Source organism: Hirundo rustica, chromosome 1 (genome assembly GCF_015227805.2).
Source record: "Hirundo rustica isolate bHirRus1 chromosome 1, bHirRus1.pri.v3, whole genome shotgun sequence".
Taxonomy (NCBI): Eukaryota; Metazoa; Chordata; class Aves; order Passeriformes; family Hirundinidae; genus Hirundo; species Hirundo rustica.
Genome location: NC_053450.1, coordinates 127,183,681 through 127,205,613, shown reverse-complemented (window position 1 = coordinate 127,205,613; position 21,933 = coordinate 127,183,681). Strand labels below are relative to the sequence as shown.

The 21,933-nt window shown below is 37.6% G+C and overlaps 1 protein-coding gene across 1 annotated transcript in view; it reads right to left on the bottom strand.

The window, feature by feature from the left end:
- Positions 1-17,823, bottom strand: part of AGMO (alkylglycerol monooxygenase) — a 190,091-nt gene extending 172,268 nt beyond the window's left edge. Inside the window, exons 1-2 of the mRNA XM_040065682.2 lie at positions 17,695-17,823; positions 11,004-11,134 (exon numbers count right to left, since the gene is read on the bottom strand). Coding sequence (XP_039921616.1) covers positions 11,004-11,134; positions 17,695-17,823 — 260 coding nt within the window. The remainder of the gene's footprint in view (positions 1-11,003; positions 11,135-17,694) is intronic.
- Between the last annotated feature and the right edge of the window lie 4,110 nt (positions 17,824-21,933).

The following is a 21,933-nucleotide window of genomic DNA, read 5'->3' as shown; positions in this document are numbered from 1 at the left end:
TACTATTAATGATTAAAAAAAAAAAAAAGTCACCTGAAAATCTCAACCTTCCAGTAAGAGCTTGCAAGTATTAGTACCACATCCACCATTTTATCCTGAGAGCTCAAGCACTACAAGTAGTAGTTGCTCAGGAAGAAAAGAAGTAATATTTTTTCCACAGCCAGGTGCACATCTTACCTACAGCTCATTCCCAGCTTTACTATATTCATACAAGTTTTTCTCTCAAATAAAACCAAGACACAACAAACCTCATGAAATTTCATTTCATTTTAGCAGCTTGACCATGAAGAATTTCTCCTGACTAGCAAGGACAGGTGTATCTACCACTTCAAAAACAACTTGGCTATGCCAGAAGGTGGACCATACACACCTGGAACATGTTTAATTTTCATAAGAGCTGTGTTCTATAAATACTTTTAAAGATTATATGTGTCCAAGCAGATTTTTGCAATTCACCTCACGAGGAATCTGTAGAGTTCTGTATAAATTCTCAATCCATTTCACAACAGGTCAGAAGGGAGCTGATATTATTCAAACACAAAGGAATGGGCATTTCTTAACATCTTTTCAATGACCAGGAAATTTAAAACACCTCTTGCAACACAAGAGTATCAGTTATTATTAGGTACTGTTTTCTTACTTTATTCTCCTGCTTTTATTAACATATAATGCCTTTGCAGTACATCCAAAGATATGTGACCTGGAACATTTCCTCCATTTTTGATCAGCTTTCAGTATTTCACCCTTGAGTCCTTTTTTTTTCCACAGGCTGAGGCCAAGGTGTAAACCTTGAGCTAACCATAGAACACATTTTTTATATATGCAACTTGCTGTACATTCTTTCCTTCATGCTTGAATCACAACTCTACAGCACATAGCATTAGCTGATTACTGTAATTAATTTAGAGTAATCCATCATATTACTAGTGCTGGAGAAAGAAGAGTTGCTTAACTAAGTTTTTTTTTTTTAAATTTACAGTGTGATAGGGAAGACCAGAGCTTGCATTCAATTACAATTCCTAAAGTTCACTTGGAGTTTTAAAGGTTTGTATTCCCCCACTTTTTCCCCTCAAGTTCCTTTTTCGCTTCTTGAAAATACTAAGAGAACTTAAGAAAACTTTTTCCTCGTTTAAATGTTGTAACGATAAACGTGACAGAAGTGGATAGGTAAGGCTTTTATCATTTAGTCCAATCCTCTGCATAAAGAGTAATAAATCCTAAAATAGACAGACTGTCTAGAAAACTTTATTAAATACATTACCTAGATTTATCTTCTTGGATTTTGAACATAGCTGCTGAAAATTTTCTCATTATGTGCAAAACACACTTAGGCAACACTTACAACCTTAAGAGTTCTTGTCTTCTTGTTTCTAAAGATCATACGTACTTTAATTAATGGCATTAATTTTTTTTTTTTTTAATAAACCATTTCCCCCTTCACCTTCCACTGGGTCAGATTATCACTTCCTCTAATTAAAAAAGTCCAAGAAGGAAATTCTGGGAGATGAACTCTCCATGTGGAAATGAAGATCTACTTGTTCTAGATCCCTACGGGATAATGAAGGAGGGAAAAGGTGGAAGAAATTCAATTGGAAGAAAAGTCAGCTGCCCATTTCAAAGAATACAAGGTCTTGTTTTGCTTCCTCCAGCCATAGAGCCCAAACCCACATCTTTAGGAAACTTCTTCCACAGTGCCCAGGACAATCACCAAAAATGAAAAGGGTCAGAGACAGGAGCTGTTGTTTCTTTTCCAAGCATGGAGGAAGATCTGTGTACCAAAAGTGAATAGCCCAAGGAAACTGCTTCAGCTCTCATCACTATTGCAGTCACCACCGCACCTCACATCACACTGGGAACTGACCTGGTGCCCCTGAGCTAAAAACACAACCCTACAGCTGGACCTACAATACCTCTGCTCTCAAGGGCTGTAACAGACTTGCATCCTTGGAGGTCAGGCACAGAGGGAAGCATGTTAAGACACCATGGTCACAAGGTTATATTATCATTAAAAATAGTGAGATATTACTAATACAGCTTCCCTGGGTTAAATAAATTCTGTTTTCCTAGCTTAATTCAAACTATATAAATGCAAAGTTTCAAAATGCTGAACAAAAGCAGTTTCTCAATAATTTGAAATTATTCAGACCATCTATGTAACAGCAGGATACATGAATAATTAAATGCTCTGTAAGGTTTTGTTTCAGAATGGAAATCATAAGTATTTCCATTTCCAAGGATACATAGAGCTTTCTTTTCCAGATGAAAAACTGGCTCCAGCCACAATAGAAATAAACATTTTGATAACGTGATTTCAGTAAAGAGAAGGGGGAAGAAGGTAGAGGAGCCTTGAGAAAAGATCCATTTGTAAAACAAAGCAAATCTGCTGCAACTGAAATCCCCTTTTATTTCCTGCACAGGTGCCAGGTCTTGAACAGACACCCAATTTATTACCTTGTCAGCTGACTTATTAGGGTTGACACAAATCGAACTGAAATATGCCTGACACACTGCAGTCAAGGCTTTTTTCACACTTTAGCACAAAGCCAAACTTTCCACAAGGTGGAGGGAAAGGGAGAGGGAGCTGTGGGAGTTCTATTCCCTGTTTTCTATCATCAAGATGAATATGATCTCCTCTCCCATTCTTAATATGCAAAACCAGTCATGAAATAACCCAAGGCTAAAAAATAATTCACCAAAATGATACAGCTGGGAAATTATTATCAGGCTCTGGAAAACCCTTGATTACAGGAAATAGCACCTACATTTTGAGAAAATGTTCCCACCAGACACAAAAGCTGAATCAAAGCCTCTCCTCTTCTTCAGTATGGCTTTCTTCTCCAGCATTTTAGCCTAAACAATACAAACCTCCAGTTTTCCTCAAGGACAAAAGAAAATATCAAATTCAAAATGAAGTAAAAGTGAGGTGACTCAGGTATTCCTACTAGTTGTATTGTACACAGTATTGCACAGTACTTTGCCTGACAGAGCCACCCTTTTATTTACCTAACCTACTGTTGTTACACTTCCCTTGTTATCCTCTAATTTATGACACTAATATTAATTTACAGTAGTGGATGGAATAAAATGTGAAACAACAGGTGTTAGAAGAAACATAGCAACAGTGTTACACTTTTTTATTGTTAAGTTCTAGTCTTGCTACATTATTCAAGTCACTTGTTTATCTTCGCTCATAAATAAGTACATTTTTAATTGTATCAGTTAAAAATACAATAGAGATATTTTCATAAGTTCTACTGCCTTCAGTGATTGACAGTAGTAATTCATAATGCCCTAAGTTTATGCAAGGTCTTCAGATACTTTTAATTACATGGTATCTGTAAAAGACTAAAAAGCCTAGTTTAAAACCTTCAGTATGACTGAACTTCCAGCACTAGCTTATTCCTCTTCTTTTATGAGAATGGAAGTTGTATTTTTTTATACCTATTTATACCTGCCCAGAAGTGGGGACAGTAAATTCTATTCCAGTATCTTCCAGATACACCAGACTGGAATATTCTACAATGTCATCTACTACAATGCTCCTGATTTTTCAGTATTTGTACAAATATCACAACATGAGTTTAATACAAATGCTTGATTAGGACCTTTTACCAATTGAGGGTCATATTTTGATCTGTCCTACTTGGTTGTTCCACTGAAATGAGTAAATTTGCATTATAGTTTAAATTAGGTTGGGAACAAGCCTGTAATATTCTCAAAGGTCATATATAAACAGTAATGAGAAAAGGGTACTCTCTTCAACTCAGATTGTTCTAGATAGATTCAGAAAAACCAAAGGAACTAGTAAGACTTCCTATGTTCTATAAAAATACAGTGACATAGCTTCATTGAAACATCATAGCCATCAAATGATGAAATAAGGAAAATTATTTATATGAGAATTTATGTTGAACTCCTTTGGTCATACTTTTGAAGGTTTTAAAAGATAGGTTTTTTTGTCCATGAGACACAGTGGTGAAAGTCTATTCTTTTCAGATCTGTAACACTGGTTTACAGAATCATTAAGAGACCTTTTTTTCCAATTTTCCTAGCTTCTTAAGTGTTGACCTGAGAAACTAGATTGGCCAGCTCTAAAAATGCTACCCCTGTGCTCCATCTAGTGGAGTTCTGATTTAAGATTAATTCATTATTTCGCAGAGGTGTCCTTCAGTCAGAGGGGTACTCTATACAGAAGCATTTTCTTAAGAGCTTTTTTTCAAAATGCGTGAAAAATGACACAGCTTAAAGAAAATACAAAAACATGGAATAAAAAATCTGCACAACATTTAACAGTTTTGAGAAATCAGTATATTTTGTGAGCTGCAGAGACTACTGTACTTAATACCATATTTTTATTACGGGTAAATTCAGTTCACAGTATGTACTTTCACAGAAGAGCACAAGTATATTTGAAAATGTACCCTGATAGCTTCTCTGCTTCTAAAGATATGGCAGGTGTAAAGCTGGGCTCTGATATTAAGAAAGGGCAATCACCAAGCCACTTATTGGCCCCACCGTACAGAAAAAGACCATGATACAATACTAAGGATGTAGAAAAATATGCATTCCCCGTAAGATGTTACAACTAAAAGAGTGACTGGATCCGTAATAGGTTTGTGTGAAATACTGCAATCTGTAGAATATTATGGTAGATAGTGACTACCAGTTGTTTCAGTCAATTAGTTTGAGAATATCCAAGCTCTCCCAAATCCTTCCTTGCAATCCAAGGTAGCTTATATGTCATTTCATTAGAAACTCCAGAGATTCATATTCTGGCTCGGATCTTTCCTTAGTCGCCACTAAAAAGTAGCACTGTCTCATTGGTATTCCTGCTCTCTGCCAGCAGCTATGCCCACGTGTGCTCTCCAGACTGCTTCAAATGGAACCAGAGTACCAAAATTCTACAGTTGAAACTTCTGAAGACAAGGCTGCTGATATGCCTGGGAAAAGGGGATTAGGGAGGTAGTAATGAGCATCAGAGAGCAGGCAGGAAGCACTCGCATCTTTACTGGGCACAGCTGTATTTGGACTTACTGGAGAACATGGCAAAATCTACATCAGAATTATAAAATTTTGTTTAAGTGATGCAGTAAGAACATAGGATAATTAATCCAAACTAATTTACTAACATAGTTCCAATTGGTTCATCAATTAGTTACTGTCACGAGTTTAACAGAACTGATTTTGAAAATTCCCTTTCTAGAGTCAGGCTTGCCTGCTGAAAATCTTATCAGATCTTGCTGCACAGCACTACCCCCTTACTGAAATTGTTTATCTTACTCTGACTGCTTTACCTACAGAAGATTAGTGAGTTAATTCAAAACCTGTTCCTTTGACAGAGCTGTGAGGGCTGTGACCTTTGGCAAAATGTGGGAACAATCAACAGTGTGAAGACTGGAGAGTGAAGCCAGGAGGGTGCTCTTGTGAAAAACATAACTACCTAGTGCTACTTGGAGAGTGCGAGAAATACATAGGTGAGCAGATTCTGTCTCTTCAGGCGTGTTGCTTATTAAAATTTCTATTTTTTTGGACACATCTACTGACAGTGCCTTAAACTGCCATAACTAGCTGCTGCAGGTATGATCATGACTGCAGGTTCTGTGGAGACTGAACTTAAAGCCTGACAGCTCTTGGCTGCCTCTTTTCCACTCCCGGATAATTTGCTTGTCTCTGTGCCTAAAGCAAATACCTTTCTGCTCACAGAGTGAACTAAAATAACTCCACTCGGTATCAGATGAGCACCTGAACCAACACAAGAGAGGACTATGTAAGTGAGTACAAGAAAGACATAAGTGCAGTAGCCAGAAATTCAGCTGATTTAAGGGCATGGCATGGCACAGCAACTCCACTTCCCATTTAACCAGGTTAAGTGACTACCTTTCCAGTTTGGCCCCATCTGCTCATCCCTGCCCTAAGTGTGGTGGCTACCAGCCCTCAGACCTGCCACCATAATTGCATGCATAGCTGCTCCCTGACCTGGCTCTGTCAAAATGAATGTAGCTGAGCTTAAACACCTCTTTTATAGTTCTTGGGGGGCTTTTGTTTCTGCTTTTAGCAAGATCACTTTGTCAGGACCAGGTTAGGGAGCAATTAAATGTGCAGTTATGTTGGCAGATCTGAGGGGCAGCTGGACCAGAAGCAACACATCTGACCATGCTCTAAACAAACATCTGTCCAAAGTCTTAGTCAAACAGATGTGGAGAAAAAATGTACCTAATAAGTCTTGAAGTGAAAATATAATTTATGAGAAAGTGCACATATCAAATTTTCTTCTAAGAAATGCAATCAGTAATTTACGAGATTATAATTTTCCATAGTCACATACGACATATCTAATAGATACTTCAGGAAACCAGCACATACTTCAAATGGTTAAATCCATGCAGTCAATTTTTTTCTGCTCTGCCAAGACACTCCTAGCTCTACAAGGTTGTGAATAACTTGCACTAACTTGAAGCGAGGGTATTCTAATCAGCTCTGCATTTTGTTACTCTTAAAAACTGAAAATCTTTCATTTCAGACTGTAATTTTATATATGTTATAGTGCAGACAACTCAGTAATGTTACAAAAGCATTGGGTGTTTCTTGTCCTGTACTCCTGGCTGCTCTTTTCCAATCCCATTTCTTGTTCTAGCATAAGTTTGTGCACAGACACAGTAAGAATCGATGCAAGTTACTGTGATGGGGAGGTGCTGGACCTGCTTCCCAAGCCACTTCACCACAGAGTAACACAAACGCTGATGTTGGCCAAATGGGGTGAAGGTACAGAGGGAGGAACAAGCAACCGGAAATATCAGTCAGTCAAAGGTGCTTCATTTGGGAGCATTGCTGGTCTAACATGGAACTGCCTCTTCAATCCAGCTTCTGAAAAAAGATTATTTAAAATCCAGATGATGTACAAAACTGAATACACTGGTCTACAGCAGAAACAGGATTTGTACTCCCTTGATCGAATTTTTGTTGATGTATAGATAACTTATGATACTTAATAGCATGAACTAAACAAAAAGCATTTACTCATTCCATTCTCATGTTCAACAATTCAGAGAACTCCAACTTCCTATTATTCAAAAATCAAGGTGAATAATGTACAGAGACTGTAATATTGTCTTTAGAAACAGAGAAGTTCATTGCAGACTTGACTGACCAAACTGTGTCAGACATTACATACATATACACTCATACATTATACGACTGTGTTGCAGAGCAGAACACTAAAAACTGGCAATTGAGCATGACCATAATGAACAAATACTTTCCCAACTAGTTTGAAAACATACCTACCTCAGTTATTCCCCAAACACTTTTTGATTTATGTTCTGCTGCTTTAAAAGAAGAAACGGGTCAATATGAAATAATGCACATACTTGTAAAATAGATATTCATACCCAAAATAAACTTGCTCTTGGGAGAATATTTTTAAAGCAGTATTTAAAGTCTCTTGGCAATTGTTAGCTAGAAAAGTTATTTATTTATTTATTTAGAATAAAAGTTCTCAGATGCTTTTTTCCAATATTTAGGATGCTGGGAGTTACCTTAGTAATACAAGATTCTCCCTTTCTCCCAAATTAATTTTCATTCTATACAACACTTAGTATTTACACATGTAGAGGAATGCATAGTTTTGCATTAATGCAGAGAAAATTATATTTAAGAAATGTATGGGCTACTTTACAAGAGATAATATGTATGCATGAACCATTCAACTTACTGCATGCTGTTGAGTCTAATGAGCCTGAAAACAAAAAATTTGCCTTATCTGATGAGACTTTTCCTCTTGCACCTGCATTTTAAACATTTGGCATACAAGTACCAACAATTTATGATTTGCACATTCTCAACAGAAAGTTGAAGTATGAAACACTAAATAAATACTGTTTGCCCTCAAGACACACAACAGTTCTGTTATACAGACTGTGAAATGGAAAAAATACTTAGAGGCTGAATATGGTTAGTGACTCCTAATTTTTTCGTTACATGTAAAGACCTCTTTGGAATGACACATTTGAAGCTTCATTTTAACTAACAGACTGAAGCCACCATTTTAGACCCAACCACAGATTTTTTAAGGAAGTGGCAAACCATTGCTGCTAGTTGAGAAAATGAAAATTAGTCCCTGGGAGAGGATACAATCAATGGTGTGTTAATCTAACCTTCAGCTGTTAATGATTTGCACTACTATTTCCCCTGATGCTGTGGGTTCTGCTGAAATATTGTTTTAGCAGTTTCTGTCAACTTTCCCTACCTTTTTTCTTCCTGAAAGGGAAAGACTGAAGTGAAAGTCCTAGCAACAGATTTTTGCCTGTGCTATTTTTTTCCCTTTTTTTTTTTGTCTGATCCAGTTCTTTCACACCATGGAAGCACAAGACAGAAGGGTAAAGTGTTCTGTTTTTTTCAGTTAGAGCCTTTTTAGCCAATCTATGCACAACAAGTTATGCACAACTCCTCTTACTTATAAAAGAGGTTTTACACTAAGCAGTCACCATTAGAATTGCAATATTAACACGAAATTAAATAATTTAGGAAGTCTGTATTTTGCCTGCTTCTTTCACATTCAGCCAAAAAGCTAAAAGTGTTACAGGACTCTTCTTTGGAAAGAACTGCTGAGGAGGGTCTGGTATTTCCAGTCATGAGAGCTGCACAAGCAACCTGGAAGAGACTTCTTGTGCTGAGGTAACAGTAAATATGTGTACCAATCTTGAAGATTTGCTTGACTCTGCAAACCTTTGAGTCCTTAGGGATCATCTGGTTCACTCAATTCAAACAATCTTGCAAAAGAAAACTGCATAACCCGCAAGCCAAATTCTGTAGCAAAGGACTCAGCGCTAAAATAATAAAAATACTCAGCACCTTGCAAAGCTGCATTCCACACAAACAACACTAATCTTAGCAAGCATTTCTTCCAAGAATGAGTGGATCTCAAGTGTTCCGGTATTCTTAAATAAAGCCAAAAGGACTTTCAAAACCATTCAAACTAATTTTACATGTATCTCAGGCCCTTTGTTTAACTTAATCAGCTATGAATATTTCAGATGAATAAAGGTAAATATTCAGCACGGTAAGACTGTCAAGTTTAAAAGATTGGGGTTAAGTTGAAGAAGCAACATTTGATCTATTTGAATATTAGCCTCCTGCAGACTACAGTAACCTTGATAACGATCAAGGTTGTGCTGCTGCATACAAATCTCATCTGTTGATAAATATTTAATTAATTTATAAAACATATTGAAAAGTTGAATGTTGCTTCTCCAAGGTCATGCTCACGAGTTGTTAAAAATGGTTTTAATACAGGTAGAACACTAGCTGTAAAAATAACTTCACAAAATTCTCAAATAAATTAAACATAACTTTGAATACATAACTTTATAGCTGAGTATTTCTCATATTGCAAGCTCATGGCTCTCATTTTCAGATATTTGAAGAGTTTTGGAGTGTGTCTTTAAAAGGTTTCATCAGGGATATTTACTACTGATAATTAACATAATACTGATAATTAACATAATTAACATATCAGAAATTGTCTTTGTACCTAAAGAGCCTTGTCGAAGATTGTATTTATTAGAAAGTTTAAAAAATCAACCAAATGGCAAATGATCCAGAGATTACAAAGAGGATGATTTACACATTTCACAAAATGAGTTCTACTAGCCAGAAGGGATAATTTGTTGTTGTTGTTGCTATGTTCTTTTAAAGTATTTGATCAAGAATCTGGATTGAAAGAAAATATTTCGAGTAAGATTTCCAGTGACATAAACTAGGGATCTGTAGGTAACAAAGACAACTTTTCACAGATTCAGGCTACTTCAGGAGGACCAAATGTTCAATCCATGTATTTCTATGTGGCCAAATATAAGAACATATTGCCTATGTATGAGGAATGTAAGCCACAGAATCCAAGAAAGTATTCAGGGATGAAAGACAGCTCAAAAGATCTGGGATATATAAAGGGAGGAACAACAAGTAGAAATAGAGAACAAATGACTTCATTATTTGGCACGGATGTAGTAATTTCTGAAATGTGGAGTGCACTTGAGACATCAACACTAAGAAGACTGAAAAACTGCAGAGGATTCTGAAAAAGAACTGGGGGAATTGAAAGACTTGCAAATACACCATAGAGTCAAACTCAATAAAAACTTTTCTTCTTATAATGAAGAGATTATACACAATTTGATGGTCATCTGCAAATTCATACATGGGGAATAGAAATGTAATCCCATTTGTAAAGAAAAGATGCAATAAAATCTATCATCTGGAAGCTCATATCGTGCAAAGGCATATCTAAAACATTACTTGCAAGTAACTAAAGCTTCTGGAAAACACTTAGAGCAATTTATATAAAGAATTAGTTTGATTTTTTTCACTGGGATTCAGTTAATCCACAGTGACTATTTCTTTAAAATACTACTCTGCTCACCAAACTAATTAAGGTAAATATTATGGCCTTTACATTGGAGAGTGAATTACATGATCATGTTTGCAACAATTCTTTCAGGAATTAAAATCCATTGAAGTCAAACATAAGATTATCTTTGGATCACATGCATATTAACAACTCTATTGATCTGGTTATATGCACACAGTTTTCTTTTTAAAGGCTAACAAAATAATAGACTTGGTTTGTTGGTTTTATTTTGTCATCTTCTTTCTGTATTTTAATGAAAGAAAACACAGATTCTAAAATCTAGTCTAACATAAGATATAGTCAAGTCAGGTGAAGCCCCAGAAACAGCAAAAGGTGATAGCAAGGTCCAATACAGATTAATATAATTGATGATAAATTGGTAATGTGGAGCTGGACAACACCCTGTAAGAATCATATATAGCCTTACATATCAGAAAGATTTTATACACGTCACTAAAATTTAATTGCATAAAGAAAGGTCCAGACGCCTTGTTTAATCATTTTGGATTAGCAGCAACAACTTCAATACATATTTCTATTTTCCTCCTTCTTAGTTATTAAAACCCAAACAATCTGAAGATTGTATTCATATACTCACTCTGGTAGTCGGGACAGGATACCTAAGGAAAGAGAACTTATGCCATCATTGATCCGACCTGGCAGCTTACGCTTCTGAATCCAGCTGACAGCAAACTCCAGCCCAATAAAAGTAATGAAGAATGGAATACTCTAAAAATAGTTCGGGGGAAAAAAAAAAAGTCACAACAAAATAAAATTAGATACACTTTTCCTAACTGCATTTTATGCAGTGAGATGCTTCTCAGATTGGCTGACACTTTAGTAGCTAGTCCTGTAATAAAGCTTCACGTGGATCTTATAAATAAGAACAAGCAAGGTTACCATTTAATCCACAACACCAGCATAAATCTATTGCAGTGACCTCTTCCCACAATGTTTTCTTTTTTATATTTTGCACACAAACATTATCAGAGCAAAACGCAAAAGTCTTTTCAAACTTCTATTTCTCATATTTAAGTAAATCAGTGAGAGCCCCAATATTTGTGGACTCTTCCAACCACAAAGTAGAACAGAATCTGGTTTGGATTTGATATCGTATGAAGTTTTTTGAGTGTCTTCAACCACTGAATTTGGCATCCAACATTATTATCTGAAAGATATAGTAAAGTGAGTTTCTTTCTACTTGGCATTTCTATTGCCATGCTTTTCACTGCAGACAACAGCTCTTCTGTATGTGCATTCATCAGCAAACCCAGTAACTATGCAGCCCGTTCCAGTTTGGGCCACACACCATGTTCTCTTCCCAGACTGAGTTGCAATGATACAATGTTCCTCATTTTCTTTGGGATTGTACTGACTGCAAAATAGTTTTCTGCCTTTCTGCAGAAAAGTCTAATGATGAGCAAGACAGGAACATGTCACTCACAACATCACTTCAGTCTAGGATTCAATTCGCACTGTCCATCTTCTACCCCAGATCATCTGGCAAGCTGAAAATGCACAACAGCACCCATTAGTGGGTGTTGTAACCGGTGGTAGGACTGGTTAACATTTTAGTGACAACATCATTTTTCATCATCAAAGACTGTCAGACCTGTTTTCTACTTTTTATCATCTCAGGCAACAAGAAAAAGGCTTGAGTAACAGTAAGTGATTGGGGGGGGGGGGGGGGGGGTATTTGTTTTATTTGGGGCGGGGTTCATTTTTGGGGTTTTTTTTACTGGCACTGGAGTTCTATTAGTCGTTGCACTTCGTGTGTGGAAGGAATTGGGCAGTGGCAGCATTTTATCCATGACCACCTAAATCTAGAAGGCTTGTGGCAAGGAAAATGGGAAGGAGTTACCAGATCACAGGGCATGTGAATGCTCCTTCAACTGCCTCCCTTGCTCTGTAGAAAAATTTGAGGTGACCTTTGAGACATTTAGACAAATGCTTTTTGGTTATATTAAGGCATAAAATTCCCACCATGTTCTGCAGGGCAAGAGACATGCAAGAGCAGGTTTGCACCACTCAGGGAGGCACCACACTGCCATATTTGCTCTGTAAATTTTCTGCTGCTTCTTCTCCCTTCAAATGGCCTGCAAACACCTACAGCTTCTCTGCCTGGAACCCTCCAAACTGCACTGCTGTAGAAGAGAGGCTGCTTCTGCTCATACAACATTTTAAAAGAAGCATGTTGTCTCTGCAAATGCCACTGAATTTTGCAGGGTGTTCATTTTTGTTGCCAACTGACATATGATATGGGAATTCCTACTAGGCTGGGACACTAAAGTGACTAAGATGGATACAGACCAGATTGCTCAGTCGAAGAAGAATTGGATGATTCAAACCATGCAAACAGCAAGAGATTTATAGCATCTAGAAAATGTGAAAGTCCACAAACTTCTGCAGCACAGGGTTAGGTTACAATAACAAATGAACGGAGATTAATACCAACATGACTCTATAGGTGCCTAGCTTATTCTGTAACAGCATTTTAGGCATCTAGCTTATTTGTGATAGAGGCCAACTGATGATATAAAAAACTAGAAAGCAAGGGAAGACCTGTGCATAAAGCCTCAACTGCACCCAAGAAAACCAATGTGGTAAATCTTTCAATATTTGGAATAAATAAGAAATAATATAATAATAAAATATATTATAAAGAGAATAATAGAAGAATAAGGAAACCCTAAAAACTTCCATTTGAAATCAATGAAACATACTAGAAAAATACAAATACTCCTTGTTTTGCACTCTAAAGCTGCTTCATTTCTAAGTACACTAGACTTTTAATGTATTTTTCCTAACTGATATAATCAAATAACAGATTCCTAACTTAGCAAATAAGGGTTGATGATCACAGTTGTACACTGCAGCAAAAAAAAAAGAGAGGTTTAATAAAAAAAACTACAAAACACTTAATGACAATATTAAGAGGCAGTTCTAGCACAGACTACAAGCAGTTTTAAGGTATGGAACAGCAGAAGCTGCAGAGCAAATTGAATGGGCTCAGAACAGAGAAAATGAGGTGCTCTGTTCATGAAATAAAAACATTTAATAGGAAATGTACAATATCTGTATTCCATGTGATGATTCATTTTACCTAGCAGCCTCTGAAACAGCTGAAATACTTGACTTCATATTAATGTACACCACCATAACTTCTGTCTTATTGACCTCATTAAATATTTTCCTCCCACTGTGAAGCTATGAAACAGCCAAGCATTTGGCACCACTTTTTGACCCACAAATGGGGTGTGTCATACATAACAAAGAGGATAAAGAAACATTCAGACATCCTTAACCTCCTGCTCATCAAGGAGATTATAGAAGGAAATATTTATGGCATACCCCTTACTATCTAAGAAATTACTACATCTCTCACACACCTACATTAAGCTTGGTCCAAAGCAGATCAATGAGATCAACTACATCAAGGCTAGTATTTATTATTTATGTGACTATGACAGCTTTTGTCATGGAGAATGAAAAGGCATTCCCTGACCCAAACAGTGTAAGGATGGGATGTTATGCAACAGAAGACTGCAAATAACTCAGGAAAAAAGGAGACAGTAAGAGAGAAATTAGTCTCACTAGCCTAACCAGTACTTTTTTTCCCTCCGTTTTCTTTTTTAAATTTAAGTTTAAAGGACAATGAAGACATTTAGGATGGTCATCTCTACAACTTTCTTTGGGTTTTCAAGGATTGTTCCTATAAACAAAATGGCACAAAGTTAAGAAATAGCCAGTGTTGGTTATCACAATTCAGAGACATAAGACAGATCCTTTTGGTATCTTCTGGTCCATAAATGTTCTATTCTCTCTGTTTCCAGGTTTTTTTCCTCTTCACCCAACAGCAGAAATACTCAAGGGAGACTTACATTAGCTAGTGGTTTACCTGACTAACTGATCCATAACTTGAAAGCCTTACTCTGAATACTGTGTAAGAGGGTTCCACTTTAAGTAACCAACTCTACTGAATGCAAAGGACCATTTAAAATCAGTTTCCACTTTATACTGTTGCAAAGAATAATATTTTAGGTTGAAATTCAGCATATATTCATAGTTTTATTGTAATTCTTGAAACAGTTTTTGTTTTCTTAAAGTCCCAGATCCTTATAACATAAGAATCACAACTTTCATGTAAAACTAAATATGAAGGTTCTATGCCTCATTATTTAGAAGCAAACCCTAAAATGTGAAATGAGCTTAAATGTGAACTTATTCTTTAGGTTCTCAAGAGAGTAAATTGAAAAGGGAAACAGTGGTTATTAAAGCTTTGATTTTGGGGTTCTCAGCAGAAGGACTCTCTCTTCTGAAGTCTGACTCATGGAAATCTTTACTGAGCAAAAGTGATAATTTCAGACCATAGCAAGGTACAGAGCGAATTTATGGTTCATGAAATTTATGTTTGGCAAACAAAAAGAATCATTCCACCTGCCTATCTGTAGATCCTAAGAGAATTTAAAAAAAACAACCACATAAAATAAAATAAAATAAAATAAAATAAAATAAAATAAAATAAAATAAAATAAAATAAAATAAAATAAAATAAAAGAGCATGCACAGCCTAATATTACACCCATAGGAAAGAGGATGCTCTTAAAAGGAATGGGCAAGCATCAGTATATATTTTAAAAATCAGGATGTCCTGTCCTGGAGAAAGAAAATTTATATACTTCCCTGAAATAAGGAAAAACCAAGGGATTTGAATTCTACATGACAAAAAGTCTTACAAAAATAAATTCTATTATGATTATCCAAGAGTCACACCTCTTTTCCCAGAATTTCAGAGATTTGTTGAAAGGGTGGCTTTTCCCTAGGCACTGCTGCAGAGCTTTGCTACTTGGCACTGGTAGCAGCCAATCAGCTCATGTTTTAAACAGGACCTGAGGCCTTTACTACAGCTCTGCCAACACACAGAGCAACAGTGCAGGGACCATTGCTTCTGGAATGGAAGTAATATAACCAGAGACAGAAAGTACACTGCACAAGCTAAGCTAACTATTCTGCTCTCAGAACCAGAGCTGCTTCACCCACAGCTGTCATTTCCTACCCAGATGTAACCGCACAGATGACTCTAGCTCAAAGGTACCACTCCTGTGAAGTGCCTGTATTTTGTAAGCCAACCAGCTCAGTTTTGCAGATTGCTAAGCCCATGAATATTTGGTTGAATTAGGAGGTTCTGCCACCTGTTTAATGATGGAAGGTGCGTATCCCCACAGCTGTAGCCATGTCATCTAATGTCCTAGAAGTACTTTCATCCATCTGATACCCAAGAGATCACAGATCCGAAATGCAAATTCTACTACAGTGTCTCAAAAAAAAAAAAAAAAAACCAACAAAAAAACCCCCCACACTATTTAGGAGACACTAATGTAATCAGTAGTTTTTTCCACACACACATAATCATTATTGACTTTTAGAGTGAATTTGAGCTGAGGTCTTCATTTGTTACCAACTCTACACTAGAATTTTTTTTATTGTGTCGAGTTGAGCTCAGATATCCACTTCTGTATCTGTACCAATTAAAGGAGTCAGCACTCCAAGACCTCCTTTAAAAGTTCATCAAGTCACTATTAAATCTACTGCTGATGAATGCAATGGATATACTGCTCGTGTAATTGTTCCCTAAACAGTGAAAAACAGCAGCTGGAGAGGGACTGTAGATAGCTGCCATCTGCCCATAAACATGGCCAGAAGAGGACCAATGAACTCTGCCTAAGCTCAGACCAAAGCCAAAGAGTTAAAGCAGTTGCGCCACCAAAATACTTTTATATGCCCATCTAGACAAGCATCAAAAGATCTGTTCTAGCACTGTCAAGAGGAAAATCTAGCACAGATGACCTAAAATAGGATTTTAAGCAAAGTAATGGGAAACACTTTTTTAGTGACAAATTCTTTTGTGACAAATATTCCTTTACAAGCTTATCACAACACTGCTCTACAACAGCAGAAGCCTGCAGGCACTTTCATAATTCAAAGTATTAAGAATCCTTTCACAGACTTACAATTGTCTGCCTAGTAAAAGAAATTCCATATTTGGCTAATGTCTGACATGAATATTGCACAGGAGAAGAAAGCCCAAGGATATTAAGGTGTGCTGCAGACAAGAAAGTGAATGATATTGAATTGTGGGAATAGTAAAAGGGACTGAGATAGTAGAGAGAGCTGGAGGGAGAGGACAGCTGACTAGGCTAAACCATCGATATTTCTTCATCATGACGCTATAAATTAGTTGCAAAACACCTCTGAGGACAGCAGTCCATTGACCAGACACTGCACACACAGGCTGGGCTTGCAGCAGCTTTCTGCTTACCTTATGCAAAAGGGCAACCTTTGCTGATAACATCCCTCAGCGAGGGACTGCTGCATACTACAATTCCCAGAAAGCTGCTGACAGTGCTGCACTGCTCTGCACAGCTCATGACACCCCCACTGCATTCTGCCAGCAGCTACTGCACAGCAGTCCAAGGTATACCTGGAAGAGGAGCTAGTCAGAACTGTCAAGACCTGTGTAAAAAGAGCAGCTTTTTACTGAAGCTGGGCTGAATTTACTTTGACAAGGGCAAAATACAGTTTATGTGCTGCCTCTGCAAACAGCTGACATCGATCTGGCTTCAGAAGGAGCTGACAATCAAGATATGTGGTAGGACAGAAGGGAGCAAAGGTATCTTATTGGAAGTGAATGAACTGGCAGGGCGAGAGAGGGAAGGATATGCTACTGCCTGCTGACAAGGGAGTTCTCACCCTTGACCTCTGTACTCTTGCCTTGGATATTTAGGACACAGCTCTGTCCCAACACAAATATTTGGTCTAAATTCTCTTAAACAATCTTTTTTATTTTAATTAGAAACTTTTTATTTTTCTGTCTTTGACTGAGCTTGGTTTAAGGGCACAGAGAGACCTGACTTTTTGCTTGCTTTAAGAACTGCAACAGCCAAACACAGTATTTTATTGTTTTGTTTCCTCAGTTCAGTTTGCTCTCACTGTTCATCTTATCCGTGCTGCTGGATATAACGCTAGCACCAGCCCTCAGATATTTGGGGGGCTTCTCTGAAAAATCCAGCTCTTGGTACCAGGAGAAATCATCATTTAAATACATGAAAATAGAGGGCACACTTACACTGGCAGCTTACAGGCAGAATGCCATGAGAGAAAGCCGGATTTATTTTGATTTGGGTGCCCTTTCGCGGACATGGTTTCTGTGAGGCGCCCGTGGCTTTTGAAAACAGGCGCAGGTTGAAGGGGAGGGATGCAGCCAGGGTGGGAGAGAAGGGGACTCTCACCTTCTCGACGTAGTCGGGCACCTCCTCCACCGTGCGGAAGGAGCTCTCTCCGGGCGGCAGCGCGTAGAAGAGGGCGCGGAGCTGCTGGCCCGGCGCGGTGTCCCGCGGGCCGCCCGCCTCAGCGCCCATGGCCCGGCCGCGCCGCCGCCGCTGCGCCGCGCTCCCCGGCACGGCGCGCACCGCCCGCCCCCGCACCGCCCCGCCTCGGTACCCCACGGGCCCCAGGGCCTGAGGGCTTCCTTGGAGAAAGCTTCCAGTTTCTGCTTCCCCGGCATCGTGCTGTTTTGGAGGTCTGATTGGGTTTGGGCTCCCTTTCCTTGTACGTGTCATCAGTGCGTGGCCCACTTCTGGAAGCTGGGAGAAAGCTCTCAAGCACCCCAGCTGCCTTCTCCCCCTCAAAGAGGGTCAAGTCACCCTTTCTCAATTTTAGACAGATTTCCACACAAAAATAGAAATGATTGCTCATGTTTGGACTTCCATAAAAATAAAATGTTAAGGGTTTTGAGAAACAAACTGGGGTGTGCTTGTTGACTCCTGTTCAGCTGTATGGGTTAGTCCAGCATTCTTCCCATTAAAAGTGTTTATTTTTTAATAGGACTTATCATGGCTCCATTTTATATAGCTTCAATTAACATCACTGTGTTGAAGGTAGCCTCCGGAAGCCATCTATTAGGCTTTCAATTATGAAGGAATATAAACTTGAGAAATAGAAATTTCCTAAGGACAGGCTTTGTGCATTCAAGACCTTCAGTCTGAAGCTCAGGAGCATGTGTTTGTCAGTCACGCTTGATATTTAATGTTAGTACAAATGATAATATTTCTGATGAAATAGTTTAGCCAAAAAGAAAATAACACAATGTCTCAACAATCCCTTCATCTCAAATGTGTAGTTCCACTAACAGTGTGCAGAAGAAATGGACTGCAAATCCTGCCATAAAAGATTTTACCACAATTTAAATTCTGAAAGTCATTAAAAAACCCCAACATTTTACTTTGCATCAGCCTTTAGTTTTGGAAAGGAACTAGGCGGGTAATTTCAGCTGAAGTGTCTGTTTAGGAAAAGTACCATGCGTAGAAACTGACATGAAAAAAACAGAAGTGTTACACATTTGTGATGTTTGTATTAAATAAGTTGCCATTTAAGCAACAGCACGGAAGGTCGACTTAATATTCTGCAGTTTGAATAATGTTACAATACTGTAGAGAATGGCTGTCAGGAAATTACTGGAAATGCCAATAAAATATTCTGCTTTCAGCTGAACAAAGCAGAAGTACTGTAAAAGGTCATTGATGATGAAGTAGAGTTGGACACTCTCCTAATATGTGTAGTTTATACCAATACAATAAGTAAGATTATTAAATTTATTTAAATGCTTTAAAATTGCATCCTAGTGTTCTTAATTTCATTGGTGATTTGTGATAATTTGGAATTCTTATAAAACTCTAGTTGATAACTTCTAAAATCTGAGTTAATCTAAATGAAAATTCTGAATTTACTCAAATTCACATAAATCAACAGCATTCTGACTAGATCTTCATGGCAGGCAATGACAGAAAACATTTACTTTTTCATTTAGCTTAGCCTCAGTATTTCTATGACATTACTCTCACGTTCAAACTCCTTTAACTCACCTTCACTTCAGCCATACCATCTCACCTGGAGCCCTTCCTTAGTCTTATGCTGGTGTTCATCTGGCTCCATCATCAGCTTTCAGAGTTAAAGTGGCCTACACTTAATCCCACAAAAGTTGTTATCAGTGAACTGGGGACAATTCCATGGTAAGAATGATTAGCAGGGCAAGGGAGCCCATGGCCACACAAGGTGAGATGCATTTTTAGTACATTGAAACCACTACATCATATCACACCATTCTGGGAAAGAAGAGACTCCATCAAGTTTCTAGGACTTTCTACTCTCTTAACGATTATTTTGGACCTCCATGTCATTGTAAATTGTCACCCCAATATGATGGTACTGAAGCCCTTGCTTTCAAACAGGAAGGATGGAAATTGAACTTGATCATGCTTCACAGGGGAAAATAATGGGTTGTGTTTTCCAGCTTTTGTGTCCAAGAAGAAATAGGAGGTGGCATTACAATACCTGCATTTCTGGTGAGGGGAACAGTTTGAATTTTTATCTGGAATATTTATGAGACCAAGCTTCATTGGTCTGGCTCTGCCAATGTAGCTGCTGTTGTCTACTTCAGCCTTGAAACTTTTCAGTGCTCCTTCTTTCTGTTAAGAAAGTAATGGAAAATAAGGGAATGTTGCTTCATTGGTGGTACTAACCCTCTCCCACAAAATGCTCCCTCCGTTCAGTCACCTTGCAGAATTTTTTTGTGAGAGTTGATTTTTTTTAATTACTTTATTTTCTGCAAAGACTTAAATAATCTACTTTTTTTCTCTTTACAATAAAATCAACAAACAGAAAAGTTAATATTTCACATCCTACACTGCTATCAAAAATGCAGGAGGATGTTCTGTATGGAGACTGGGATCCTGCTGTTGATTATAGATAGTTCCAGTAACTAAGGCAACAAAGGCCTCTGTTTTACTTAGAGGAAATTGGGGAGCTGGCCTAACATGATCTGTAGGTGGATCATATTTTGTGTTCTCTAAAGAACTTCATCCCACCCACTTCTTGAACAGAGAACGCCCAGGGTTTTCCTGTTTAGGTCTCTCTAAGCAGTAAAACAGCACTAAATAATAAAGTCATAAAGGGAATTAGGGCAGGTTGAAATTGGGATGGGCCATATCGTGTGCCTTGGCAGTCATTCACAGTAAACTAAATCATATCCAGAACCTAGCTGGGTTTAGTATGCTCTGTTTATGTAGTAGTCTCTTTGAATAGAAGAACTTTAAAGGAGTAAACTTTAAATGAGTATGCAAGTAGATGTCAATTTTTTGTATCACCACCCCAAGTGTACAGCGCCAACATTCATGCTTGGCAATGGATGTCATCACAGGAGCACTAAATGTATCCATGTTATTGTAAAACTGGTATTATAAAATATTTTCAGTGTTATCTTTGCCATTGATAAACCCAACACCACATTAAAGAAACCCTACCATTAAAAATAAGTGTGTTTTTTTAAAATAAATAAATAAATAAATAAATAAATAAATAAATCTCAATACACAAGTCTTCATAAGCGCTAATGACACCAGACCTGAAGACAGGGATGTTCTTGCATATTAATCAATGTCATGCCATGCACTTGGAAGCCTATTGCTAACTTTCCATTGCTTCTAGACAGAACTGGGAGCCATAGAGCAGGGAGCAGTCATCAGGATACTCAAGCAGGCTGAAGAATAAGGCAGACACTAATTTGGGGAATTTTTGTAATATTTTCCATCATTGTATGCCCTTGAAATAATTTAACCTTTTGTTCTAACTGAGGAAAAATGTGTTTTGTTTTTTTATGTGAGAGGGGATGGGATGGGAGTTACTGGAAAAATAAATTCCATCTTCAAGGCAGACTTATCAAGTAAATAACTTTAAAAGAAAAGCCTGCCCACCTGTTGTGAATGTTTCCAAATTTCATCTGACATGCTCTCCTGTGCAATTTCTTGCACTTTTATTTCTGAGAACCTTATTTTAGTTTAATTTTTTAGGAACACCAGGGTTCAGACTGCTGTGTGCTGCAAACTACATGTTAATTATGTAGCTTACAACTTCAGCTTCAGGACAGATATCTCATACATCGAGATCATTTTATTAGATGTATTATAACCTATTTAATAGGTCTTTGTGTCATGTAGCCAGTGATTGTTACTATTTGTTATCACCAGAACAGTCTCATGTTTTTGAATTAGGAACAGATGAATATCAACACTAGGTAGATCCAAATTTATAAAAAATCTCATGACATGAGAGGCACACATGAGATTATAGCGCATGTTACCACTTTACTCCATGTGCACAAGTAAGGATCACTTGAATGATTTCTGAGAGGAGGCATAGAAAATACAACTCTTCAAGCAAGACTAAAAAAATGTTCTTTTTTGTTGTTTTTTATAAAGAACAGTCATAGAGAATTATAAAGAATATGCCCTTATACGTGAACTTCAACAGAAGGACTGTTGTCTGTTAACACTGAACATTTTTTAAAGATCTACTTTAGTATCAGCAGCAGATGTACTGTATAAAAGTCATTGGGTAATATTTTAAACCTTGAGATCTTCAAGAACCATTTGGCCTTAAATCAGCTGGTTTTCTTTATTATAAGGAACAGAGTA